The sequence below is a fragment of the Saccoglossus kowalevskii genome, chromosome 21 (genome assembly GCF_978046115.1).
Source record: "Saccoglossus kowalevskii chromosome 21, keSacKowa6.1, whole genome shotgun sequence".
Taxonomy (NCBI): Eukaryota; Metazoa; Hemichordata; class Enteropneusta; family Harrimaniidae; genus Saccoglossus; species Saccoglossus kowalevskii.
In genome coordinates, this window is record NC_140661.1 from 18,893,481 (window position 1) to 18,921,131 (window position 27,651).

Below are 27,651 nucleotides of genomic sequence, written 5' to 3' on the forward strand. Positions count from 1 at the left end.
TTACATAATGTAATAGTCACCAACATTTATTAAAAATTAGATATTAAGTACAAAATAACAACAAGCAAGACACTTGAGGCACTGAGCCTTTCATTAAAAGTGTTAGCTCAAGTTACTTAATACGTAAGGCTTGGTTCTTATAAAAAGTTTAATTCAAAATATTTAAAAAAAACAAAACATTTATTTCGAGTTTGGCTCAAGTACACACATAAAAATAAACATGTAAATACTGGTGTCAAAATAACACTGGAATGTGTTTTATATATATGGGTTATATCACTGCTGTGTCTACATAACACAAACCACCTAGCCTCTGATGTTTTTAGAACATACAGAAAACCATTTAAGTTTCACATCTAATAATTTTTATGATATAAAGATACAGCATTCCGGGAATAAAATTTTCGCTATAGTCACACGTGACTCATTGTTCTAAAGATTCTGAAGAAATGTATTTACTAGCTGCTAGAAAATGTCCTAGTTTTGCCCGACTCCCCTCAAAAAAAAAAAAGCTGTTGACAGTATATATAGAGGATTGGACATCATTTGAGTATCTATTATAATGAATTATGAAAATGTCATGTTATGAAAAACATAACTTGTATTTAGGGGTCACAGAATGTACATATACACAGTATGTATAAACAAATCAATGAAAACATGCAGTATAAAAAAATATCATTAAAATTACTGGTGATGAAAAAAACAAACAATACATAATATATCCAGTAATTATAAAAACTATTTACATTCCTTTAATTTATCATATATTAAGTACCAGTATATACAATAAGAACAGCCTAAGATATGCGCTTTATCCGATTCCACCCTGCATGTATGTAGAATTTCAATAAAACAGTTGCATTTTGTGATGCCTTCTGAATTAACAGCGGAAAATCACTAAAATGTGGTACCATCAAATCAGAAGATATACCTGCATGTCTACATGTATACTACTCAATAATAATAGACCATATGCATGACCTCCAAAAGGTCACACATCGTGGTACTTTCTGGGGGTACAAATTCACTATCAATTCAAATTTAACTATTATTATCTCACAAAAATGGAAGTAGTTATCTTTGGAATTCAAAAACAGTTAAACATACAAATGTAGTAAAAGTAGCTGCACATTATTGGAAATTCTTGCTGTGATGGAACATCAATACCCCCTGAAAGTACCAGGAAGTGCAATCTTTAGGGGTCATGCATAAAGCCCATCACCCAACATAAACCTACATTCTGTGATCTATATTTAACACCTTATTGTACTTCCGAAAAAAACAAGAATATGTTATTTGCATTTTAATAACCTTCTGTTTGATATTGCACAGTTTGTAAACATTCTACAACATATTTAGAAGATAAAGCGTGTATTGCAGAAAGTGGATATTCAGATTTATGATTCAAAGATTTGTGCATAACAAACGTTTGGATAGGCCGAATCAAGGACAAATATGGGACCGGGCATAACAACAAGGAAATGGACGGATAACAGCAAGAACACTGGTTGAGGTACAGAGAACAATGGCAGACATAATGGTGAATTAAAAATATCAGTGTCCCTGTTAAGCCAATGCCACATAATTATAATCCAACAAGTGTCTTAGAATTAAATAGAAACAAGTGATCTACACAATAAATATTTCACTCGTTGAAAATAAAATGGTTGTTGAAATATAAAAACTGTAATTTGATGTGGGTTCTGATCACATCCATGGAGACAGTAATGAAGTAACAAGGAGTTCATCTACATTATAGTACATGCTGCTGACTTTGGTGGAGCATCACCTACAAACAAACAGAATAAAATAACGTTAGAAATATGTATCATCGGTGCTGACGTTAAGGTATCGTTGGCTATCGTTAAAACTTAACAGACTTTTACCATATGGCTTTATTTTAAGAATCACAAAATTCAGATAAAAAGTGCGGTCACCAACTACTTTTTGATTTTTTAGCCATTTTACCATTGGTTCCTATAGTAAAAAGGTTTTGTCATAACTAAGAAATGTTCACATATTGTGAAAAAATAATACGTTATTATTGGATGAGTACTTATGGTTACCCTGAATTATTGTGATTTTTATTATGAAATAACACTTTAACAAGCCAATTTTTGTGTGTTTTTAGACAATTTTGTTGGTACTGCATAAAAGAAGCATAAATTTGATGTCTAAGTAAATAATTATATTGAACAAATGAATCTAGGCAATTTATTGATCTAATCTAATAGATTGATTGCCTATGAATGACCTCAATAGATACGATCAATGGCGGAATAGCGTGTCTGTTGCATATATGGTCGTTAGTCTGTAAAGACGTGAAATACACAAGTTCTAAATCTGCATGTTTTGTCATCTACTGCCTCATAATGTCTTGTTTTGGTCTTAGTACTTTATAATGTCATGCAGATCCGAGGTATGAATGGGAAGGCATCAACAACAGCTGACACAACAAACTACACAGTACTGTATGACAAGCATTCTTATAGTCAACATGTACAAAAGACAATCTATTCCATCTTTGATTGTGTTATGAGTGCTCGTTATTAAGTTTACTTTCGAAAATCATATTGGATTCCTTAAAACACTGCATAAAACATTTTTTTATTTGTGAAGAGGTTATGATGCTCTTGTCCCAATGAACCTCTTAAATTGACCAATAACAACATGATATGAACGAAAACATCTGGGAAAACTCAAGTCGTGGGCTTTGGGCTGTCCTTGACTAACTTTCTACTAGGTTGTTGACTACTTGCTAACTGTGGACTAGCATCGCTAGAAGTAGGAATCAGACTACTGGTATACGTTGTCTTCTCTTTGCTAGTAGTGGCCTGCTTTAGCAATTTCAGTACATCATAAGACGATGTATTGAGAGATGGCAAAGACATGATTTCAGAGAGACTTGATAATGAAGATGAGAGTGACAATGGTGATATATGACCACACTGATCTGAGAATAAAAATAATCCAGACAGTTCATATATTATTCTGTAAGTTTAATAATACTAAACCATCAGTAATCTTTGTTCCCCGAATACAAAATATGATACACATATAGACAAGCTGTGTATATTGTGCAAGTACACCTGTGTTTTTTGTTCTAGGACAGATGTACAAGGTTGCTAATGGGTTAGAAGAGAACAACGCAATTGGATCCAAGATAAATCAATTTTGGTGCCTTCTCATTTCTTGTAAGCTTTCATCTGCGCAAAGTTGTTTCTGCAGATGTGTGCACATTGCATTTTGATAAACAACAATGTCGTTCATGAGCCACCCATATCGGGTGCATGCGTGGCATGTTAACCACAGCCGTCAAATAGTTCTGAAAATAAATAATCCCTATTCTGACACTACCTATAGTCGGTTGCTGCCACAATATTATCATTCAAATCGAGACTTTATTTCTCAGATTTGTGGAGAAGAGAAATAACAAACTTACAAATTATGTACAAAATTTGTTCTATCCTCGGGGGCGGAGCTACGTCACAGACGTTCCACGTTGCTAAACGCGCACCACTGTACATGCATTTCTATGGGCTCTTTTCGCGCTGCTGTGGAACGCCGGTCGAGCCGGTGAAAATTCAAGAAAACAACACAAACTCAACTTTGAAGTAATCCTGAACAACCAAATTTATATACGTTTCACACGTAGGGCTAATCTGGTTGCACTGGTCAGGGGAGTCTCAACAATCATCCCAAAGTACCGTTTTCTGCGAGTTTTGGGCCTTTGTTTTCACCGCCAGGGTTGCCAAGCGGTGAAAATGCCCGGATGTCCGCGCCCGAGGATTATTAAATATCGCATACACTTGAAATATGCCTATGGTAAATAAAAGGCATATTTTATTGATCCTTTAAACAAATGCATTACAGCACAATCCTTTAAACAATGTGCTTCAAATAGAGTGAATACGCTATACACAAAACATTACTCTATTTTATTAACTTATACTGGAGTATAGATAAGGAGAATATATAAATTGAGTCTAGATTTATCTTACTTAGTTCACCAGCCTCACTATCCTTTGGAATTTTCTTCATAGCTGCCTCTGCTATCTTAGGGTGTTGTGCATTTAATACTACTTTTACAACTTCTGTTTGAATCCGAGCTTTATTATGTTTCTCAGCCACCTCTACCATTTTCTTAAATTGCCCCTGAAAAAAAATATGATGCATTGGTTAGAAAATGACATATTGTATTTGTTCTATCAGAAGTGCATCTCCAATTTAAGCACATGGAACCCTGCAAGATATATTATAGTGTGAGCATCTTTAGTCCAGGCATGCCAGAGTTATTAGTGCAGGAGAACAGATGGATGGGATCAGGGATACACAGCGCCCTCTACAGTTGAAACACATACACATCTTGTCTTTATATACTTACTATTTTGCCCTGCAACCTTTCTTGTCTTTTTTTCAGCGTTGCTATTTGGAATACGAAGAAAGTTTTGTTGGCATCTACCGTCTGTAAGTAAAATAAACATGAAATAAGTGAATAACGTTGCTGAAATGAGCGTTGATGTCAGCTTTACCCAGTCAGACTCAGACAAGTACTGTACACTATAATGCGTTTCTAACACCTGACATTATGATAGGTGGTCTCTTTTTGTGGAAGTTCATTAATTATTTGATTTGTGAATTAAAATATTCAAAATTAGGGTTTATTTTTATAAAATATTGAAGAATTTATGTAAAAAGTGCAGAAAAATTTGGCGATAAATTACGGTGGGTCAATTTGTTAATAGATATTTGAAGATCAAGAATAATTAAAAAAAAAAGCTTGTTTGTCTTGATTAAATTGAAAATGTATAAAGACTCTCCTACAATAATTTTGACCTCCATACACAAGTTCATCAAACCAAACGAGAGGTCACAGGTCATTAAATAGTTACAGGTCACTTTATTATGTAAATTAAATTGGGATTGCACTTCATAAAAAGATGGTTACTAACACTGGTGATTGTGTCTGGTGACATCATAGCAGACTAACAACACACACAATAATGCTGGACAATAACTATTAAATTGATATGTTTCTTACTTTCTCCCCTGCATTACCAGCGATGTCCTTTCCCTTTGACAACGCCTGAGCCATCATCATTTCCTTGGTGTTCATTTTCTTGCCTTTCTTGTCACCTGCTTTCTGTTTTCCCCACACTTGTATCATCAATACGCCGTCCTTTAAATACTCAATTAACTGCGATGTAGCCGGATTATATGAAAAGTTCTTCTTGTATTTGAATTCTGGGTTCGATGTCCCGCTAACTACTTGGGTACGCTGTGGTTCTGTGTCCAAATACATAGTGTATTTGCAGTAAATATCCTATTATGAAGCAAGAATATGTTCAATTTAATCATAAGCATTAACTCTACCGGTATATTTTATAATGCACACCATCTCTGAGAGAATGACAGTCCATTTGGAATTTTATTACTTTAGATTGAACATGATAAAACAAATTATAAAAGCACAAAGAAGTCGCTATGAGAGTTGTACTCGGCTACTAGTCATATTGGAGGTACATCAACCATTATTAGAACCATACGTATAGAATTAGCACCACTGAATGCTTGATAAAACAATCAGAGTTGTCAACTTGATGTTAGTATTTTGAGCCTCCTTTATATGCGACTGTGTTAAATAATAATTTTCAGCTCACATCATAGCAAAAAAGATTCCCTCAAGTAAGTGTAAATCAATATGAAGGAAAAATAAAATAACGGAAAGATTTATTTATACTTAAAATTAACTGCTTTGTAGCACAACTGCACTTAATAAATTTCCCTTTTTCAGTAATTATGTAATTATATCTGTTTTTCTCCACTTTGCTACCACAAATAGACTCAAGAACATTTGCTATATGACTTGACTGTGCTCCATAATTGAAAGTGGCATGTTGTGATTGGTCACATTTTTAATGAGTTACTAGTATGTTATTTTCATAATAATACAAATCTCTTTTTTCATCTCTAATCATAAAGTATTTTAAATCATTTTAGTAGAGCAGTTGTTTCTGCACACAAGTCCTGCTGAGAGATGGATTGGCAACGCTGAATTCTGCTCTAGTTTGATTTACTGGTTATAAGTAGGTTAGATTTAGGTCATCTCTCCCAGACTGAAAACAATAATGGAAAGATGATCAATATTAAATCAATTTCTTAGAATTTTTAGTAGCTAATAATGAATAATAAAATATATCAGCTGTCCATTTCTCATGATACATACAAACATTAACAATAGCATATTAAAATATTGAAGTGCTCAAAAAACTGAATTTACAAATTCTACTGTGAAAATTTCTGCTGATTGTCGGCAACTAGCAAGCTAAAATCTATTTATGTAAATTGACAAGAATGTATGTACCGTAAATATATATATTTGAGTTTATTTGTGATTTGATTCAAACTGGTTGACTGGCGACCATGTTGGTTTTATTGTCATGGGTCCTCAGACATGCTTTAACTGATTTTTGTATGAACAACACACATGATGATTTGTTTTGTTATCTGATTAGAAATTTCCAACTGGTTTATGAGTTAGTTTTACAATTACCTGTATGTAGGATATGATTTTATTTTTAGAAGATGTCACTTTGACTGGACAAAATCTAATGTACCATCATCTGGAAATTATTATACTTATCAAACACATTCAAATTTTGCTGGCATTTGTAGATTATTTCCACTTACAGTATATTTATTGAGCAATCCTCTAGCTGCTTGTATCTTCATTACAAAGTTGATAGGCTGTCCCACCAACTCACTGGGATCCTCTACAAACACGTCATCTGCTTCTGTTAACTCCTTTCCTTTGTTATTACAAGGAATAGCTTCCACTTCCAGAATGCCCATCTCTTTGCCTTTATAGTCAGTAATCTCCAGCGTTTCTCTCAAATCAATCTGTGACAAATAAATCATTAGCATTAATATACATCACCAAAATTTTGCCAATGTGATAACAAATACTAGACATTTGTTCATGACATAATAAACAATTTAGTGCCAATTTTGTTGAAAAATTAACCTTTTCACCACCAGACTTTCTTTTTCTGCACTTTTTTCTTATATTCTTTATTATTTCTGGAAATAACCCTTAATTTTGGAGCCAACAGACAAAATTTGAGTTAATTTTCAGTTTTTACTCAAAAAATTTGGCTATTTTTGTCCCAATCTTCTGAGACAAGCCATGCATGGCACAGTCCCGTTAGTTATCAAATTTAAGATATATAGTTTTGTTTATAGTAATATAGCTGGAATATAACCATGTCGGGAATATGATTTTTTAACATTAAAATGATTGACATTTGTATCTGATCGTCAAACAAGTACTTGTCCATATTGAGAGATATTGCTCTGGAACAGCATTCAAAATCAGCCATTTTGAATACATGTACATGTTCCAGGTGAACATGTGTCGGAAACTCGTCGATACCATGCCAAAACGGCTCAGAGAAGTCATCCAGCGAAGAGGTGGACACACGCATTATTGACAATCGCCGCGTTCTATGTCTTCATGAATATTCATGAGCTTGCGTTTACACGGTATTCTCCATAGAGAATTCAAACGTTTTTTCACTGTTTTGTTCACTGTCGTTTTTATTCAATCCTGCATGATAAAGACAATTTTGTTGTTTTTATTGTGTGTAAAAACGCATATTTTATTAGATATATAAATATATTTATTCAAACCGTTATTGAGTTTATTTTATTGTATGATATCGTAGGTAGTAGCTGCGTGTAGTGTGGTGCGTAAATACTTTCTGGCGGGTCTGTATATATATAACATGATGTATGACGAATATATAAAATTTGAATTTAATCAGTCAAAGCATTTAAAAGATATGGTTCAAGAAGCCCAATCATTAAAACAAAATGGCCGCCAGTCAGCCATTTTGAATTTAATCTGAAAAATAAAATGACATACATCAGGAACCTGTAATGTCTAATGTATGTTATAAGTTTGAACAAAATCCATCCATAAATGCCAGAAATGCTTGATATTTGATGATTTTTTTAGCACAAAAATAGCCAGCATTTGGCCACTTTGCTTTGAAAAGGATCGTCAAACCAATATATCCCTATATCTATGACATGATGTATAATGAATATTGAAAATTTGAACATAATCAGTCAAAACAAGTCAGACATATGGCACAAGAACCACATTCATTCAAACAAAATGGCCGCCAGTCGGCCATTTCGAATCTAATCTGAAAAACAAGCATCAAGGTTCCAAAATGTCTAATGTATATACCAAGTTTGAACAAAATCCATCTGTAAACAGCCGAGAAATGCTTGATTTTTATGATTTTTTAGCACAAAAATGGCCGCCATTCGGCCATCTTGAATCAGATCGTAAAACAAAATGATGTGCATCAAGGTCCTATAATGTCCAACGTATATACAAGGTTTGAACAAAATCCATCAGTAAACAGCCGGGAAATGCTTGATTTTGATGATTTTTAGCACAAAAATGGCCGCCATTCGGCCATCTTGAATCAGATCGTGAAACAAATTGACGTGCATATGTATAATATCATGTATGATGTATGTGTGAAGTTTGATTGTGATTGGTCCAGGCATTTCTAAGATACAAGTCTGGACGCATGTACGCACACACGCACGCATGGACACACGCACGCACGGACACACGGAGGTCAAAACATAAGTCCCCGTTTTCAGACTGCGTCCGAATGGGGACTAAAAAGTGCAGACTATGAACAGGACAATTTTGTGAATTTGTGATGAAAAGAGGGAACAGATGGTGAAAAGGTTAACTTGACTCGCTGGACATAGAATAGATGAATCTAAAATACTTTTGAAATAGAAACTGAGTGAATAGTAATTCTTGTTTTGTTTTTTACTCTTAGACTAGTCTACTCTATTTTCTTATTTATTTCATCTGACATCACTTCATGTATACAATGGGGTCTTATCTTTCTACTATTGATTTGACTACGTAGTGTAGTTATCAGTTGTTTTGTTCTTGTAGATTGTTTTTGTTGGTCATTTCTTTTGTGCTCTTGGACTTGTAAATTTCCTTATACTACTTTTGTATAGGGTTGGGTACGGTAATTCCATTTTTCCAAGCGTAGTGAACATTTCACTTGATATGCAGTATGAATAACACTGTAGGTGAATGTATTTCAACCAATTTTCCAATCAAAATGGTCATGATAGTAGGGCTTAACAGTACATGGAAATCACTAAGTCGTTGTTTGCATGGAAAAACATGATGGTATCTCTTTTAATTTGCGCTTTTTCTTTATTTTATTTATGTTCAGCAAAATACCAAGAATTTTCCACATTTCACAAGTCAGCTGAATTTTTAAGCAGAGATAAACATGGAGATAATTTTCCATGTTAGATAACTGCCCGCGACAATAACTAGAAGGCAGTTTCTTACCAAATATGCTATACTCTGTAAATATACATTGACACTACCAATATGAACTTCAGTATCAGGTGGTTCTGTGAAGGGATCTTTCTCCTGAAATGAAAATATAGATGAGAAATTGTGAGACAATAAATACATGAAAATAAGTGCTGATCAATAAATCTTGGTAGCCAGAAAACTGACCATACACACTGGGCATCTGAAGTTCTAGACAATCATTTGCATTTTTTTAAATAATAATGCTAAAACTGACCATACACACTGGGCATCTGAAGTTCCAGACAATCATTTGCATTTTTTTAAATAATAATAATGCTAAAACTGACCATACACACTGGGCATCTGAAGTTCTAGACAATCATTTGCATTTTTTTAAATAATAATGCTAAAACTGACCATACACACTGGGCATCTGAAGTTCCAGACAATCATTTGCATTTTTTTAAATAATAATAATGCTAAAACTGACCATACACACTGGGCATCTGAAGTTCTAGACAATCATTTGCATTTAGCATTTGCATTTTTTTAAATAATAATTTTGTGACAGATGATAATTCCCAACACTGAGGGTACTGTTGCTTCTCGTAATTTGTTTTAAGTGTAAATTACAAGTGCTGACAACAGACAGTGTATTTTGCTACAGTAACTGTTTTCCATGTTTGTGACTACATGACTGTATAATTAGATTCCTATCATACAATAATGGTATCATGGCAATTTATTTTCCTTCAGTGAACCTCAATCTGTGCACCTTAAAGGGGCACTTCCAGTTAAGCCTAATCTCACAACAAATTTACTTTCTAGATTGAAATTACAATGGATAACAAAAGATAGATTAACTTTTTAAACAACATAAACAATAGTGTCCCATGATTCTTTGGGTTCCCCTTTAACTAAGTTTATCCTACAGTCGCATCTCAGTGTTTGTCTCAGCCGTTGGCTTGTTTTAACAGTACATATATTGCATTTAGCAACAGAAACCCTATTTCATGTTAGAGACTACATTAGACTGTGTATGGCCATTTTTATCAAGGTTACTCTAAAATTGTATCTGTTAGTAATACATGTAGTTCATGAATTTTGGTATCAGTAGCTTTGGTCTCCTCATTGAGTCTTTGGTACACTTACACAGGATAGGGGCCTTGTTGGTGATCAACCCCAAATAAGATTTCAACAACTCCTGGTAATTATGAGCAGTAATCATGAGCAGTGCGTAATCTAGCGATCTTGAGTCAAAAAAATGTTGTGACCCCTGATTTTCTTCAGTTTTAAAACCTGACTACCAAATTACATATTCTGTAACTAAAGTGAGATGTTTTTAAAGTCTACCAAATCACTTTTTATTTTCTGTTGTGTTATTTGCACGCCAGAGAATAATATCCCAAATATATTGTGCTTCATGATGCGTCATATCTACTTAGACAGCACAGTGATCATGACTCTGATCAAACAATCACTACATTACTTACAATAGACAGATCAGTTGATACTTACATCTGGTAATTGCCATTCTTCGCCTTCCTGGTAATTCTGGTACATTTCTTGCATCATATACTTCCTTCTGAAAAACTTATCTCGTGGCCAAATATACTCCAAACCGTTATCCAAATTACGCATCTTAACACAAACCTAGAGGTCACACAAAATAAACACTGTTACTATAATTATCTTGTCACAGCATTTTTACAGCAAGTCTCAGAAGTATTGGGGCAGCCAATTTGCAAACTCGCTAGCGAATTGGCTAACTGCTTGGGTTTTGACTAAACGGTTGGCTTTCGAATCTCGCTGACGCCGTCTTGTGGTCACGCCCACTTAAGGCGAATCTATATAACAGTAGGGGACGATCCTCATACTTTAGGAGCTATTCGGCAACGGTCTTACAGTTGGATGGCGATTTCGCTTTCAAATATACCGAGGAAAGTGTTCTATGCTCTTCCGTGTCCACACAAAAACGATGAATGAGGTCGATTTTTTCAGTGGTTGGCTTAATGTTACCCCAACGGATCGTTTGAGTGTGAAAGTTTGTTATTTTCTCCCTGATTTGTAGGAAACTGTTTCTCAACTTGTCTATTTAGTGTCAAGCAGTGTTCAAGAAAGTTAACCTCATATAATAAATATCGGTAGATTAATCACATTTATAATATTATCATGCCAGCTGACTGTGGTCATTTTCGGGCTCAAATCATTCAGGGGAATCCAGACATGTACCAGCCTGAGGATGCGTAAAAACATTGCATGTCCCCTAATGCAATATAGACTCGCCAAGAGTGGACGCGATCACAAACCGGCGCCAGTGAGATTCAAAAGCCAATCATTTAGTCAAAACCCAAGCAATTAGCCAATTCGCTAGCGAGTTTGCAAATTGGCTGCCCCAATACTTCTGAGACTTGCTGTAATAATAAGATGAAAGTTCCCAATCAAGTCATCAGGATTGCCAAGCTGTAATACATTTACCTCAGTTCTTCCACTGGTCAAGCCACGTGCTTTGGCTGAAATAACAACTATTTCAAATTTGACTTTTCTATCCAATTCTTCACTAATAGCATTGGCCTCTTCCACAGCTGGTAACATGTCAACAAGGTCTTCTTGGAGTAACAAATCCTCTATAGAAATAAAAATATGGAATACAGGATAAGCAGAGATTTCAACATGAAGATGTCAATTAGTGGAATACAAGTTAGCAAATTTGCTTACTAATTCACTGAGTTTTTATGAAGCAGAATTTTACCAATACTAACAATTCAATACTCTCCTCGGATAAAACATCATAAACTTGTTCAAAACATAATTTCTTAGAGAGATTACTAGTAATTGACAAAGACAAAATGAAGGGCAATAGTCAAATTGTAGATTATTTGCTTTGTCAAAACCAGTTGATGGCGAATTTGTGAGCAAATTTCCTAATTTGCAGCCCCAATAGTTTAAAGACTTGCTGTCATTATTTACTGGGTTTTATTTCACTTATTTTGTTGATGAGTGAAATCTGCGAAATTATAAAATGACGACAAAACCAAATGCATCAATGGCAAATAAATAAATTTCAAACCCAGTGAATATGCTGAAAATCAAAAGTAAATTTCAATGAAAATAAATGTACTAACCATCTGATTTTTTATCCGTACTCATATCAAAACCACTGTTCTGTGCTATTTCTTCCTGTGCCATCTCATATGTAACCACTTTAGGGTATTTATTTGGGTTGGCTTTCTGTTGCTTGGGATGCATAAACACATACAGATGACTGGTACCAAACATCACCCTAAATTCAATATAAAGGCATTATTAGTGTTAAACTCTGATGCCTCAATCCCTTGGATTGCCCAAGGGAATCATGGAATACCATTATTCTTGTGTTTAAAACTAATCAGTCTACTGTTTCCAGTTGTCTTTTTAATTCAGTAACTGAATATTAATCTAACTGCCATGCTTTGAAGGTCTCAGTTACTGATGAAATTCAACAAAAGTGTGCACATACTTTTCAGGGTTACTGTGATAATCTCAATACAATTTATTCATTCGTAAAAACACAATAGGGACACTTTGAAAATCTTTCTTACTTGGAATATACTTTGCTTTGTCTACATAAAACTTAGCAACAAAGCAGTGTATGATTGAAATGAATGTAAACGATACAACAGACACAAATATATTTCACTGGCATTTTCATTGTTATATCTCACTAAATTATGAGCAGAAAAAGATGTAAACTTAATAATATGGTTTTCATGAGAATGCTGCAAAGTATGAATCCAGGCAATAGGGGATCACATTGACCTTCACTGCACATCTGTCGGTATGATTACTGTACTGCCTTCATGTATTTTTAGCAGTATCTCATGATAGCATCATATTAGTCATCAAAGTATGTACCTGTCATGATGTTCTAGTTCTTCCTTGGCAGTGACTGGTTCACCATTGACTAATAATTTAGCATCACTAGCGGCTCTCTCAATGAAAAAATTGTCACCCTGAGATGTGATCAATGCATGCTCCTTTTGAATACTGAAAACAATCACAAAAAATGTTTTTAACAATTCATAACTTCAAAACATCAATCAGTCAAAAAACACCTTAAAAACAACAAGACATTATTAAAAAAAAAAAGATGACAACCATTTAATTAGATCCCTTAAAGGGTGGTGGTAGTTGTATAAATAGTTACATCACAACAAATCTCTGTGTCTATCGACTTAAAGAGCACACTGATACAGACTAATGATAAATAAACTGATCACAAAATAGACTTAACTAAATTTAGGCAGAGGGTTTTCAACCCGCCTATTCACATAGTTCATACCCACCATACACTTTGGTCAGTCAAAATGACTATTTTGAACTGTAGGCATTAATCTACGATTCAGCCAATGACTGAGAAATAAATCTACATTAGGCGAAGCCCTATGATCTCAATATATTCCCTCACATCATGAACCACGTGGCCGACGCCATGAGGCGCAGCCATATTGGCCCACTTGTTACTCTAGTTCTATTTTTCTCCACATCGAGGACTAAGCTAAAGTCATTTTGACTGACCGGAGTCTATGGTGGGTAATTGAACGTAGTGAATTTAAATGAATAAAAAAAGAATGAAATGAATCCCACAAATGCATATAACTGTGAAATAATTTACTCACCTGAGTCCACTGAGGACTATATCAGGTTTGGGATCAGCTTTAGTGTTACCAACTTTAAATGCAGTGCCTTTCAATAAATGTACAATCATACCAGACAGCTGTGAGTCAACATTTAAGTTATACAAATGTGGTGTGGTTTTTACTTCGTCTTTTTTGGTGGCTACTTCTTGATCATTCTGTGCTGCAGCAGCCTAAATAACAATAATTGTTCATAAATAAGTCAATAACTGAAAATAACACAGTCACTTTTTCCAAGTAATTGATGCTATTAGTTGTGCATGATCACTCTGTGTTGCATTCTGTGCGACAATTAAACATTATACAATTGTTAACTGCAACAGAGGGGGTATATGAAGATTTGTCTCCTCACTGTGACAACTTTTTGCGTATTAAAATTGCATGTTTTATTTGTGTTGTGTTATACAAACGATTAGAGTAAGGTACCGGTAGATGTGATTTTGTCAGTGAAATATCATTTTGGTTTCCAGCAACTTTATTGACGATATTGTTTTGATTGTCACAGTAATCAGCTTTGCCGAACCTATTCATAGCATTTTAACATTTTGCATTTTTATATGTAAATTTGATCCACATTCGGCTGCCAGAATTGTGTACATGTATGGTTTGTCCTACATGCAGACATTAGAGTGGGATATTGGCTTGATTTGCATAAACTGAGGAGTATATTCCATGTGACTGGATCTCTTCCAATCAGCTTAGTGTAATAGAATATGCAAGATAAAAAATGTATTTTCCAGTGCAGCTTAAAAAGGTCCCATAATGAACCATACCAATCTGAAGAATCAACTTGCTTTTTAATATGAAGCACCGTTTTCAAAAAGTGCATTTACCAGTACGCCTGTGTTATTACCTGAGCCTCTCTGAGTTTTTCTTGCCATGATTGTTTCATCAATTCTACTTCTCTCTGATTTTCTTCCATTTGTGCTTTCATCTCGTCTTCCAGTTCTTTTCTCAATGCTTCTTTTTCTGTCAGTAAAAGCAATAATTACTGTAATATTAGCTAGCATGTTATTTTTGCTGATTAATTTAATTTTTCTAATTCAGTCATCTAGCTAATTTAAAACAAAGCCAGTTTTCACAATTAGGTATTAAAACTGAGATTCTGTTAAATAATGCTCCAAGTCAAATTCACTAAAATAGCTAGTTTTTATATCAGAGTATTTTACAGAACAATGACTGTTGGTATATTCAGATGCTTATCATTTGTTGAAGACATCTTATTAAAGGAATCATAAAAAACAAGTCATTGAAAATGACACAGTCCCCGTTAAATTTTTGAAAGTTCTCTTTGTGCTCGTCATATTAAAGCGGAAGGGTTGTCGCGAGCGTGTCCTTGAAACTTGAGTTCCAAGTGGCGTAAACAACAGATTGTTTATTTACATCAAAACACGTATTCCGTGTAGTAGTAATATGGCCAAAAATAAAAACAGTCGTTATTCGGCCATCTTTGATCTGATTATGAAACACACTGATATGTATGATGTATGTGCCAAATACGAATGAAAATGGTACATAAATTGTGGAAATATAGTAGTAAGGCCAAAACATCAGATGGCTGTCAATCGGCCATCCTTGACCAGATTTTGAAACAAATCGTCATGGACATGCATCCTAACATGTATAAAGTACATGTATGTGCCAAATTTCACTGAAAACTGACGGAGCACGCCCAAGATACCGCATAAAAAAACAAAACAAGATGCCTGCCAGTCGACCATCTTTGATCCAATTGCGAAATAAATCGTCATGGACATGTATCCTAACATGTATAATCTATGTACCAAGTTTGAATGACAACTGACAAGGCATGTCCAAAATACAACATTTTCAAAAAACAAGATGGCTGCCAGTCCGCCATCTTGAATCGAATCGCTAAACCACTGCAGGTGCATATGTCCCACATAAGGTACTAGGCACATGCAAAGAATGAACGGAATCAGTCCAAGGGGTTCTGAGATATGACTCCAGACGGACGCACAGACGCACAGACGCACGGATGCACGAAGACTGAATTATAAGTCCCCGTTTTCGAACTTCGTCCGAACGGGAACTAATAAACAATATACTGTAAATGTATTAATTATTTTCTGGTTTTTAATTTTGCTATTTTTGCTCATAAGTAAAATCCTCTAAATTAAATCTACATGAACATGAAAAATAACAATAGAACTCATTGTTTTCCTGCCAAATTTGTGAAACTAAAACCCAGTGAAATTGCTCAAAACATCAAAGTATTGAAATTAAATTCCAGTGAAAATAAATGCTTTACAGTAATTATTTACTATATATTACATTAATAATGTCTTTACAATAATATCGAAAACTATTTTTTACTTGCACTTGTAGTTTGCATAAAAAAAAACAGGAAAGACAACAGTGTCATTCAATATCCAAAACTAAAAAAAAAATATTTAAAGAAAGAAAAAGGGATGTGGCAATCAATGACTTCTTACCTGCTGCTGACATATTTTTCTGGTCCTCGTCATCACCACCTAAGTCACTCATTGAGATCTTTCCACCACCTGACATTAGTTTTTTCAACTTTTCATTTTCTTCCTGAAGTTCTCGAATCAATTTCTCTGTTGGGTCCTCATTAACAACAGCAGCTGTTTTGATTTGTTTTGCTCGGTCAGCTGATAATTACAAAGAAGATACACCCCATTAAAGTCAAAACGGGATAACAGGTTGTTTTCAAGGATTCATTTCATCTTGACAATTACCTTGTTCATGCAACAGCATTTTATCAGAGCCCAATAGCTCCAGTCAGCTTGAGCTAGCAAAAATAGCTGTGAACACATTTAGCTGCAATAATCCTTCAGGGTTGAACTCTGATAGGACTGAGCCCTAGTGAAACAAACCAGGCCAAACTTCAGATCACGTTCAGTCACAATCATGTAAAGAGATAATCTCCTGTTAATTGGTTGGAGGAGCAATACCGGTAGTTCCGCTATGATAACATGCTGCCATGTAAACCTAGCAATGACGTCCTCTCCCATGTATCACAATGTGTTCAGAACCAAATTGCATTGTGGGAAGCATCACAAAAGCATTGTTAAATTTGACAAATCAAGTACACAAAAATACCATACCAAATTTGTTCTACTCGTAATGCATGTGCTACATAAGGTAGATAGAGATATGCAAAAATAATAAGTCACCTAGGTATACAAAATCTTGGTTTATGTCCACTTCTATTGCAGATGTACTTCTAACAGATGTGGGTTTAAAGTTTTTTAAATATACTGTAAAACATGTTTTTTTTTTGCGAGCATGTCTTTTTAGTATTAATTTAGCGAGAGAACTGATTCACTAATTCAAGATGTCGCTAATGACTTTATTATAAATTCAAAATGGCCAAGGCTTGGGGATTTGTATACAGTAATCTTCCTAATTACGCTTTTTTTACACAGTTTTTTTCTGTTTTTGTATGGGGGTGACAATCGCACATTTGTTTGGGCATGGTACAGACAAGTATTGTGAAAACAGGAAATCAACAATGACAAGAGAGATTCGCTAAATCAACATTTCGCTATTACGTCATTTTACAACAATTTGCTAAAATTGCATGTTGCTTTATCAACATGTTTTACAGTACTCACTCCAAACAACTTGGATAAAAGAACAAGAAAGTTAACATGATTGATAACTGATGGCCAAGCTACATGTACGAATAAAGAATATCACCAACTAGTCAGAGGTGCTTACCATATCTGAGAGTAGAAAGTGTTTCCTCATAGTTGATATCAGCAGGACTTAAGGCAGCTATCATGATAGTTTTACTATTGCCACCAAGAGCATTTTTCAACAGCTTGGTCAACACAGAATCACGAAATGGAACTAGAAGAGAATATAGAATAAATTGATGATATACACTCACAGGTGAACCATATATTACATTTGAACACTGTTTCAATATACCTGACATGGTTCATACAGCATAATAAAAAAAATGTTATCACTTCTTATGTCAGTAAAGAAATCTTTGATTTTTCATGAAAGATATGAAATATTTGGTAATAATTTATATGCATGACCTCCAAAAGGTTACACATCCTGGTATTTTCTGGCAGGACAAATTTATTGTCAATGAGAATTTTTCGGACAAAAATGCAAGTAGTTCTCTAAAAAAACAGTTACATTATTAAAATGGCAGAAAGTGAGGTATAATTTTGAACTGACATAGGGCACAATAGCCCCTGATAGTGCCAGGATGTGTGACCAGTGAAGTCTATTGTAATAATTGGTATACATGTACAAATAAATTTATAGGGTGGTAGTTCATTTGCATAACAATATAAACCATATTTATATAATATAAAGTACATTATTTTGGAACTTATTGTCATTCTCGTTTCTTGACTGTTAAAACCATAATACCTGCTGTTTATTACACAGAACGTAAATGCACATGGCCGCGATGACCACTGCCATGTACATGTAATAAATCTCTTACATACCTCGTACATTTTTACCCTGTGATTTATCAGCAAGAGCTGCTATGCAGTTACCAAGAGTAGAGAGAGACTGATTGATAGCGGCACCTTCTTTCAATCTATCCCCGGTGGCGCCCGTAGACTCGGCTCTCTCACTACCGGCTAAATCGACGAGATTTACCACAGCACTTTTAGCGGTCTCAGCTCCAGCATCATTTTTAAACTTTTGTGTGAATACGATTCCTACAATTGTATGAGCACGGCTGGAAAGGAAAAAAAATTATTTCATCACACTGCTAAGAATATGTAGGAAACCCCGGAATAATAGATCCTGGGATTTAAACCATTCTGTGAATATGTGTATACAATACTCTTTTTACCTGCTAGTTGCATTCATCTGTGTAGCTGCTACAGTTCTGTTTCTTGTTCCTTCATCCATTCTGTTTTCAATATCTTTATAACTGTTCACAGGTACTGTCTGCAAACTCTCAACTAAAGAAATAGATAAAGTGTCACAGTGTAGAATATTTGACACAAAAGGATACAGTAAAAAAAAAAAAAAAATATCATAAACAAACTTACGTAAGCCTAGCTTACTAACAATGAAACCATCTTTCGTAGACAAGCAATTCTTGCTTCAATATGAAATATTCATATATAGAAAATGATGATTAGGAATTATTAACACTTGATTTATACCCACATTAGAATTCATTGCTGACAGGCTAATCCGAATATACATTATATACAGGTGTTTGCTACACACACAAAGCATTGCTATATCATTCATTTTTCAATGTTCTCAAGTTACCAATTGGTTTAAAAACATCAAATCATCTGGTTACGCACAACAAGAATTTTAAACAATATTTATGGGAATTCCAATAATTAAAAAAACTAGTAGTTTTAGTACACTTACCATAAAAACCCTTCTTGGGATGTTGACGTACTTTTAAGCCTCCTTTCTTATTGGACGATGGGTTCAGCAAATCACGTACTTGTTCATTATAGATCTCTAACATACTAAACGTCACTTCAAATTCTGTCTTGGTTCCTTCACTTTGTTTCTTCTCAATACCAACAAACATCTCTTCACAAAACATTGGTACAATTCCTGCCAGAAAAAATAACAGAATGAACCAATGAGAATAATAAATACGACAACAAAATGATGTATCTACTGTTAACATTTTTGTTGACCACTGCGCACATGTCCAAACTATAACATGTAAAGATTAGCCCTAGTACTACAGATCAAATCTACTGTTCATAAACTTTTTATCAACCAGAGCATGTGTATATTAAGTAAACAACACCACTTGAGTTTGAGCAATTACAAATGTAGCTCGTTTTCTCACCCATACAAACAAGTGCCATTTATTTTTATCTTCTTATAATTTTCTTCTAATCACATTTAAGAATTTAAATCATGGTGGTTGTCATGACAAATCATGTTCAATATGAGTCCCTAGCAACATACATAACCTCTGTAAAATACTGTAAATGCATTAATTAATCACTGGGTTCTAATTATGCTATTTTCATAAAAATAGTGAAATTAAATGTCAGTGGAAATAAATGGTTTTACAGTACATTGTTTACACACAAAACCTGAACAGGTGCTATATTCTGAGTATCACCCTTTAAAGTTGTATTGTTGTCATGTCAAGTAATATAATGTACTATACTGTAATAAAGACAGCATGTATATTATTCACGCAATATCCATATCAGAAATTTTCTTAAGTGAACATCCCTAAGCAGTTCTGTGGATTTCAACATGAGGTTTCAGCATCTACAGGTGTCACTAGGTCACTGCAACGCACACAGGGTTTTCTGTTACAATGTCAAAGGGGGTATTACTAATCTCATTAAGATTCACATAAAAACGGGACTCTTGATTTGGTCCCTGTATAGCCATTACCCCCTTCTTCTTTTTGAGTTGATAGGACTATTTTACTCAAGTTACCACTGCAACCTAGCAAACATCAAACATCACATCCTTTCAGTGTTATAGTTGTATATTGCACACACCCAAAGCAGAATTCAAACATCAATGCGTGATGCGATTTATTGTAGCACAGACATTAAATAACTTAACGATAAATGGCGCAATACACTAGCATTCGTTCAGTATGCCAGTCAAATGCAGTAACGTTCAGACTCTAATTTTGCCACAGAACACAAACTTGAAATAGCTTTGAGTTTCACCAACAATACAATTTTAATAAATGAAACAATACATAATCCATAATAATGATGAAAAACAAGTACCTAATGACATAAAATAATAATTCTAGAACATACACAATGATAATAGAGAACTATAGATACCTTTATTTGGTCCATATCCAACAATAGAATAGGATTTCCCAGAGCCAGTTTGTCCATATGCAAATAACGAACAGTTATATCCACCCCATGCATTGTCAAGGATGCCACGACCAAGATCGTTAAAAACAGTTTTCTGTAATAATCAAAAAAGATAATGATATATTATTACCAATAATTATAATACAAATTATGAAATGCTTTGATTTATGTTAGGGCACTCAGTTTGCACATTACCTTACTAGGAGGGACAAATGCCTTATAAGGATAATTTGTTACATTTGTTTACTGCATGAATTTGTTGACAACTTATTATGTATGTTTACTAAATTAATGGCTCAAAGCTCACTAATAAATGTTGCTTTATTTAAATATCATGCTTCGTTGCGTTAATATTTTGACCTAAGTGCAGAGTAAAAGTCATAATGGACAGTATATGCATTTCATGTGAGCACTGTTTGCATATTCATACAGTGGGTTCTATTATTATTTAGTACTAATAATTCAACTGCAACACTACACTTGGGCTAGCCTCAGAAAAGATAACATAACCGTCTTTATAGGAAATGCCTGCTGTAGACATCATATTTTGTTGGTAATGGTTTTTATACCATAATCCACACAATTATGATATGTAGAAAATTCAGTTTTTATAGTTATTATAGTTACTGTTTCATGCAAAGGAGAGGAGGGCGATCAATGTTGAGATGCTTTTGGTCAGTAAAAAGATGCAGTTTTAGGCAGATTTACTATTCCAGCTTCAGTTTTGTTTGGAATATGTTAATTCTGCATTGTAGGTATCCACGTTACAGAAATTTTAATTCAAATACACACACAATGAAGATGGAATTAATTAATAACATTTGGGTATCTGTATGTGATATTTCTGATAATATAAGGTTATTACGGGGATGCCTCAAAGTATGTACAAAGACAGTACAGCTGGAGTATCGACCGACACGCAGCGGGGGTCGATGAGTGACGTACTGTCTGAGTGCATACTTTGAAGTATCCTCGCAATAACCTTATTATTATACATCTTTTCCTTCTAAGGATACATCTTAGCGAGCTTCTTTGTGTGAAGTCCGGTCAAACCCTAGTGGCAGTCATGTTTGTTTTTATTATTATAGGACGCTTATGCACGTAATCATTCCATATTTGGAATTTGCATTTTCTAATATGGTAGGATGAAAATACCCCGTAAAAATTACGCCACGCTGTAACTAACGGCGTAACAATGACAGATGTATAATAATACAAGATACAAGCATATACATATTACAATCGACTCTCTTTTCAGTTGTGATCATGCTGAGTAACTCAAAACTTGTCAGTGAATATTAGGTACCGGTAGTTATGAGAGCAAACCCAGTAAAAAAGGAATCATGCTGTAACAATATCATGAATTCTTAACTTACCTGGTCAGCATATTTTTTATTGGTAGGTTCTAAATAGCCATCTGGTTTTTCTTTGTAATTATCATGTGACCAATAACTGAAGTCAAATGAGAATTTCTTTGGTTCTTCATTGGGTGCACTTGGGTCTTTTATGGTCGTTGTTGAACCATTCATACCAATAATTAGTTTAGCATTACGAGCCTTCTCACGAGAGTTGTGTGAAAAGTTAAAGAATCATAACATATGGATGATATATAAGTGCACAGCGCAAGAAAGGTACGTCATCAAAACATACCCAAGGAGAGACAGAGAAAAAAAATTTGATGCAGAATTTAACATCCACTGGCCAAGAAGTATCGGTAGGTGTGTGTGTTTAGCCAGACCTGGTCCATGCTGACATTATTAATTAAAATTATTAAAAGTAAATGGTTTAAAAGACTTGATTTGATATTAAAAAATATAAACCATTCTTATCTTTTAAATGAAACAAATATTATCTCATTATTAAAACTAAAAACAATTGATGAGAAATTAAAAGAAGAGTTTACAACTGAGTGGAAAAATGAAATAAATAATGACAATAGGAAAAAATCAAATTCTAAAAATAAACTAAGAACCTACAAACTTTTTAAAACCAAAATTGAACAAGAAAACTACTTAACAATTATGAAAAACAATGAACTTCGCAAATCCTAAACAAAATTTAGACTTGGCAACCACTGTCTGAAAATTGAAACAGGCCGGCATATAGGTTTGGATTTTAAAGACAGAGTCTGCAATATGTGCGACAATGACCATGTTGAAGATGAACAACATTTTGTCATAAATTGTCCTCATTACAACGAAATAAGATCAAAACTTTACATTGTAGCTAATAAATGTATACCAAATTTTGACAAATTTAGTAATGAAAATAAATTCATATCATTACTAAGTAACGAGAAAATGTCAATTCCTTTAGCGCAATATTTAAAAAACTGTTTTAATACAAGACAGCAGCACCTAAATAAACTAAGCCAGTAACACATTCCTCGTATACAAATTTATCTTTCTTTTTTTTTAATGCTTTTTTGTTCCCTTACTTTTTATGTAGTTATTTTTCTTTTACTAATATTTGATTTGTAACCCTTTTCATCCCCTCTCCGGGGGATGTTGTGTGTTAATAAATAAATAAATAAATGCTGAGATAGCAAAATATAGGAATATGATCACACAGTTAGACTTTCAGTGGTCTGACATCAGCACTTTCCATTTGCACATAAAGAAAGTCAGGTGAGACAACAGTCCTATTTAAGACCAGGGTGTTAGCCAGCCACCAGTCCACCCACCAAACAGACTAGCAACTTTGATTTTAGACTGGCAACTTTTTCCCATTTTATTTCTATTGTTCTTGAATAATTTTACCAAAATATATTATAAACCATCTACATTTTCATGAAGTAGAATTGTTTTGGACTGGCAGTTGCAAATTCCTAGCTAATAGCCTGTTTAAGACCAACAAAATTTAACAGTTTTACTTTACAGTTTTTAATGTATTAACAAGATATACTTTAAATTTTTAACATTTGTTGAATGCTACTTTTTAGTACATGCATTAAAGCTTAGTTTGGGTTGACAAAATATCTTCTGAAACAGAAAACAAACACTTCCAAACTCTACCACATGTAACACACTAAGTGTGTGAGGCACAGATTTCAAACTGACTCCTGCGATGGCGAGAAATAAAAACTTTCGAGGGGCCCCAAAATGTTGGGGACATCTGGTACAAAAATAATTTATTAAAACTTGAAACAGTCATAACCATGTTTCCACTAGTAGACTATTCAAATATTAAATTGATCACAATTTCTATCAAGGTATAGGGTTTACTATAATATTGTGACACCTATACACAAAACTATACATAGCTGTATATTCCAAACAGTTGCGATGGTTACCGACAGAAATCACATAAAACCTGTTACGTCAACACATAATCTAAAAATATCGCTGTGAGCAAAATGAAGCAACGTGGTGAAAAAAAACAACTATAATTTTACAGTAATTGTAATTTCATCTAGTTGGTATTATTAGTGTACATCGACTTCTAAGGTCAAAAAGCGATATATTTGTTTTGTTATGACGAATGTTCTTTTGTCTTCTGTGGATACTGTGTTTATGTTTTCCATCAGGTTGCTTAGTTGATATGTGTACATACTACGCCTACTGAAAACATTGTTTATTTTACAAATCAAACATTCTCTTAATGTACTATGTTCTAACATGAATCTAGATTTGGGTTTAATATCAGGATATATTTGTAAATCAAATCAAATCAAATTTTTTTCAATCAAATTTACAAAGCAGGTATGTGAACAAGTGGAGAACTGCTATATCAAATGAAAATTCTAAACTCAGAACATATTCAAAATTTAAAACAAAGTATAATTTGGAGCCTTATTTACTTAATTTGAATGGTGAAAATAGAAAAATGTTCACTAAATTCAGGGTTAGCGATCATAGTTTAGCTATTGAAAAAGGCAGACATTCTATCCCTAAAGTACCAATAAATAGCAGACTTTGTCAATTTTGTAATAAGTGCATTGAAGATGAGATCCATTTCCTTTTAGATTGTCAAAAATATGAACAGCAGAGATCTCAACTGTTACATAACATTAAAGTCCCGGCTGACAATAACATTTCTTGTTTCACATATTTACTTTCACATCAAGATAAATTAGTTCAACAAGAGATATCAAACTTTATTTTAGCTGCGACCAAAATTAGAGATTAGATTTCTTTAATAATTTATTTATGTATTTATTTTTTTATACATATTTATTTATTTGTGAATTTTAAGTACATTCATTCTAGTTATTTTCAAAATATTGTCTTGTTACATCTTTTTTACACGGGAACAATAAAGTTCATTCAGTCATATTACCAATTTTATAGTGATAGGGTTTTTCATGGAATAAACAAACATAAGTATATTTTTAAACTTATATTATTTCAAACCGGTCATTAAGTGCAAAAAAAAGTACATTAGTCTGACTCATAGAGGTAAAATATTAAGGTTATTTGCGGGCATTCAACCTATTATTAAAATAAGATCTAAAAAATTATCACGTTTATTGTTTTAAAAATTTTATATAATTACTGATTTTAAAATGAGTTATTGACTACTGACATTTGTCATTTTTTCTGAAAACATGCAAAAATATGTTTCATTTTGGAACTATTACCATAGAAATTCAACCAATGTATGTCATAAAAAATAAATAATATTCATTAGCAATTCCTAATAATTTAATATATGTAACTGTCTTATAACTACATAATATTTATAATTGTCCTCCTGACCAATATTAAAGTGTTACTAGAAATGTTTTGGATCACCAGCTATGTTTTTTAGGGGGGGTTCTTCATGTGGTGGGGACATCTATCAACCGAACGCGTCCCCGTACACACAGCACTGTACGCAGGGCTACCTATTGCTGCAGTTTAGCAGCTCTTATTGGCCGCTTAAGCTATTTTGATATTACGCCGCAACGTATACCACGACCAAGAGAGCTGCATAAACTGCAGCAAGGCTACCTAGTACCTAGCTCACTACAAGAAGAACAACATAATGAAGGTGGGATCACCGATTCTCCTGGGACGGTGGCGAAAACAAACATACCCGCCCATAGCGATAGTAAGTTGACGCCCCGGTCAAGATGACCGTCATGGACGAGTTCAGATCTCGCGGGCACGACGTTGTCAAGGAGATTCAAAGGCGACAGGTCGCGATGCAACGTCAAATCAAATAAAGCAATGGAAAAATATATTAACCTCGAAACCGGAACCATTGCCACATACACATATTTGAGAATACACCACAGCTCAGCCAGCTGGTAAAAGGATATGAAAGGTCGAACTCTCACTGCCACTTTCACTGTTTCCGCCATTTTTCGAAATCCACTTCCAAGTTGGTGCCGAAGGTTTTTAGTATCACGGGCTCAGCAAGATATCCAACTTTAAACTGTTCAGCTCTTTCTGTACCACAGAAGAATAGCTTTCCTAATTTAGACACTTCTGGGGTAAAATAAATCACCTATTATTCGTCGCATGTTAAAATTTACATATGTTTACGTTCGTGTTTACAAGGGTCGCCATAGAAACTTTTATTATGCAGTTGAGGGGTCATTAGAAAACGACGAGATCCCCTAACTACCAGTGAAAACAAGAGCAGAAGACGTCACGTCACGGGACCATTCGTCATTAGGTATGACGACACTGAGAACTGTGACAACAAACATTTCAAACATTCGAGACGTATAATATCTGCTGTCATTCCGAGGTCATACGTTCATGAACATGCATAACATGAATTTACAATAAGTAATGTGTTGTTTTTCTTATTCAAAAATAGGGACATAGTATGCCTGAATGTATGACCCGCCTACACACACTAACCATCCAGGGTTTCCTCGGCTCTTACGTGTATGTTGTTTTAATAATTTCATATATTTTAGTTTTCACTGCATTTGTACTATTTTTTTAATTTTAATTTAATTTTATTAAATACATTTTATTTTGTGTTATTTAACTCCATGAGTGTGGGCTTTCGCGATTACCAAACAATAAAACAAACAAATGATAAATAAATAAATAAATAAATAAATAAATAAATAAATAAATAAATAAATAAATAAATAAATAAATAAATAAATAAATAAATAAATAGTAAAAACAAAATACATACTCATTCCCTTCATTTTTTATAATTAATCATCATTTTCAATGGTATTTGAATCCAACCAGCCAATCAACTTGAACGAGTGCATTGTGCATTGACGACATTTGAAAATGTTTCAATGTTATTCCACCAGCAAAAATAAATGAAATAAAATGAGCCCAAACTAGGATATTATATTAATAATTAGATTGATCATATTTTATGTTTAGGCCTACATAATGAACAATGTTCTCTTGAATCAAAATTGGTTTGATGAGAAGAAGTTCATGATGGGTGTCGGCATCGTCTCCGATCCTCAGCCACAGTGCTTCAACAAATGACGTCACAAGGGCTCTGATATGTGCCAGGCTAACCCAAGGTCCCGATGACGGTATTGTGAAATGCCATATAACACCTGCATTGATTGGATGTAATATTATATACCGTGAAGTCATGTGTTACAGGTGTTACCGTGAGTCATCAGGGTTGGCGGTAATATCACTGTAGCCCGCAATCCCGAATTTCATCGTCACGGTATCTCAATGTTTCCGATTTCTCAACAACTTTGGTTCAGGAATTTCATCTCGGGCAAATATTGAATAAATGAATGTTTTTCAAAACGAATGTTTTTCAAAATCACGTGAACAATTGGCCTTGGTGATATATATATAAGAGCGTGGAGTTTGCCACGACCAACATCTTCGCCAGCCAAGGAACGTTTGTTTCGGGTCAC

At 34.0% G+C, this 27,651-nt stretch overlaps 1 protein-coding gene across 1 annotated transcript; it reads right to left on the reverse strand.

Annotated features, from left to right (window-relative positions):
• LOC100366906 (kinesin-like protein KIF28) lies at nucleotides 1-26,353 on the reverse strand. The gene is made up of 20 exons (XM_085495327.1): nucleotides 26,106-26,353; nucleotides 22,241-22,434; nucleotides 20,826-20,958; nucleotides 19,411-19,605; nucleotides 18,872-18,983; nucleotides 18,516-18,754; nucleotides 17,764-17,895; nucleotides 16,512-16,691; nucleotides 14,909-15,024; nucleotides 14,038-14,228; nucleotides 13,274-13,405; nucleotides 12,505-12,662; nucleotides 11,858-12,006; nucleotides 10,898-11,032; nucleotides 9,410-9,493; nucleotides 6,694-6,903; nucleotides 5,045-5,326; nucleotides 4,388-4,468; nucleotides 4,005-4,158; nucleotides 1-1,792 (listed from the first exon to the last, which is right to left on the reverse strand). The coding sequence occupies exons 1-20, from the start codon at nucleotides 26,146-26,148 to the stop codon at nucleotides 1,752-1,754; spliced, it is 2,961 nt and encodes a 986-aa protein (XP_085351453.1). The 5' UTR covers nucleotides 26,149-26,353; the 3' UTR covers nucleotides 1-1,751.
• Nucleotides 26,354-27,651: the final 1,298 nt, after the last annotated feature.

Excerpts from the sequence above, each read along its gene's own strand:
- LOC100366906 (XM_085495327.1), bottom strand. The coding sequence starts at position 26,148 with ATGGCGGAAACAGTGAAAGTGGCAGTGAGAGTTCGACCTTTCA. Across the intron at positions 15,025-16,511 it reads GAAAAATATGTCAGCAGCAG|AAAAAGAAGCATTGAGAAAA; the intron begins GTAAGAAGTCAT and ends TTTTACTGACAG. Across the intron at positions 4,159-4,387 it reads AAAGGTTGCAGGGCAAAATA|GGGCAATTTAAGAAAATGGT; the intron begins GTAAGTATATAA and ends ATTTTTTTTCAG.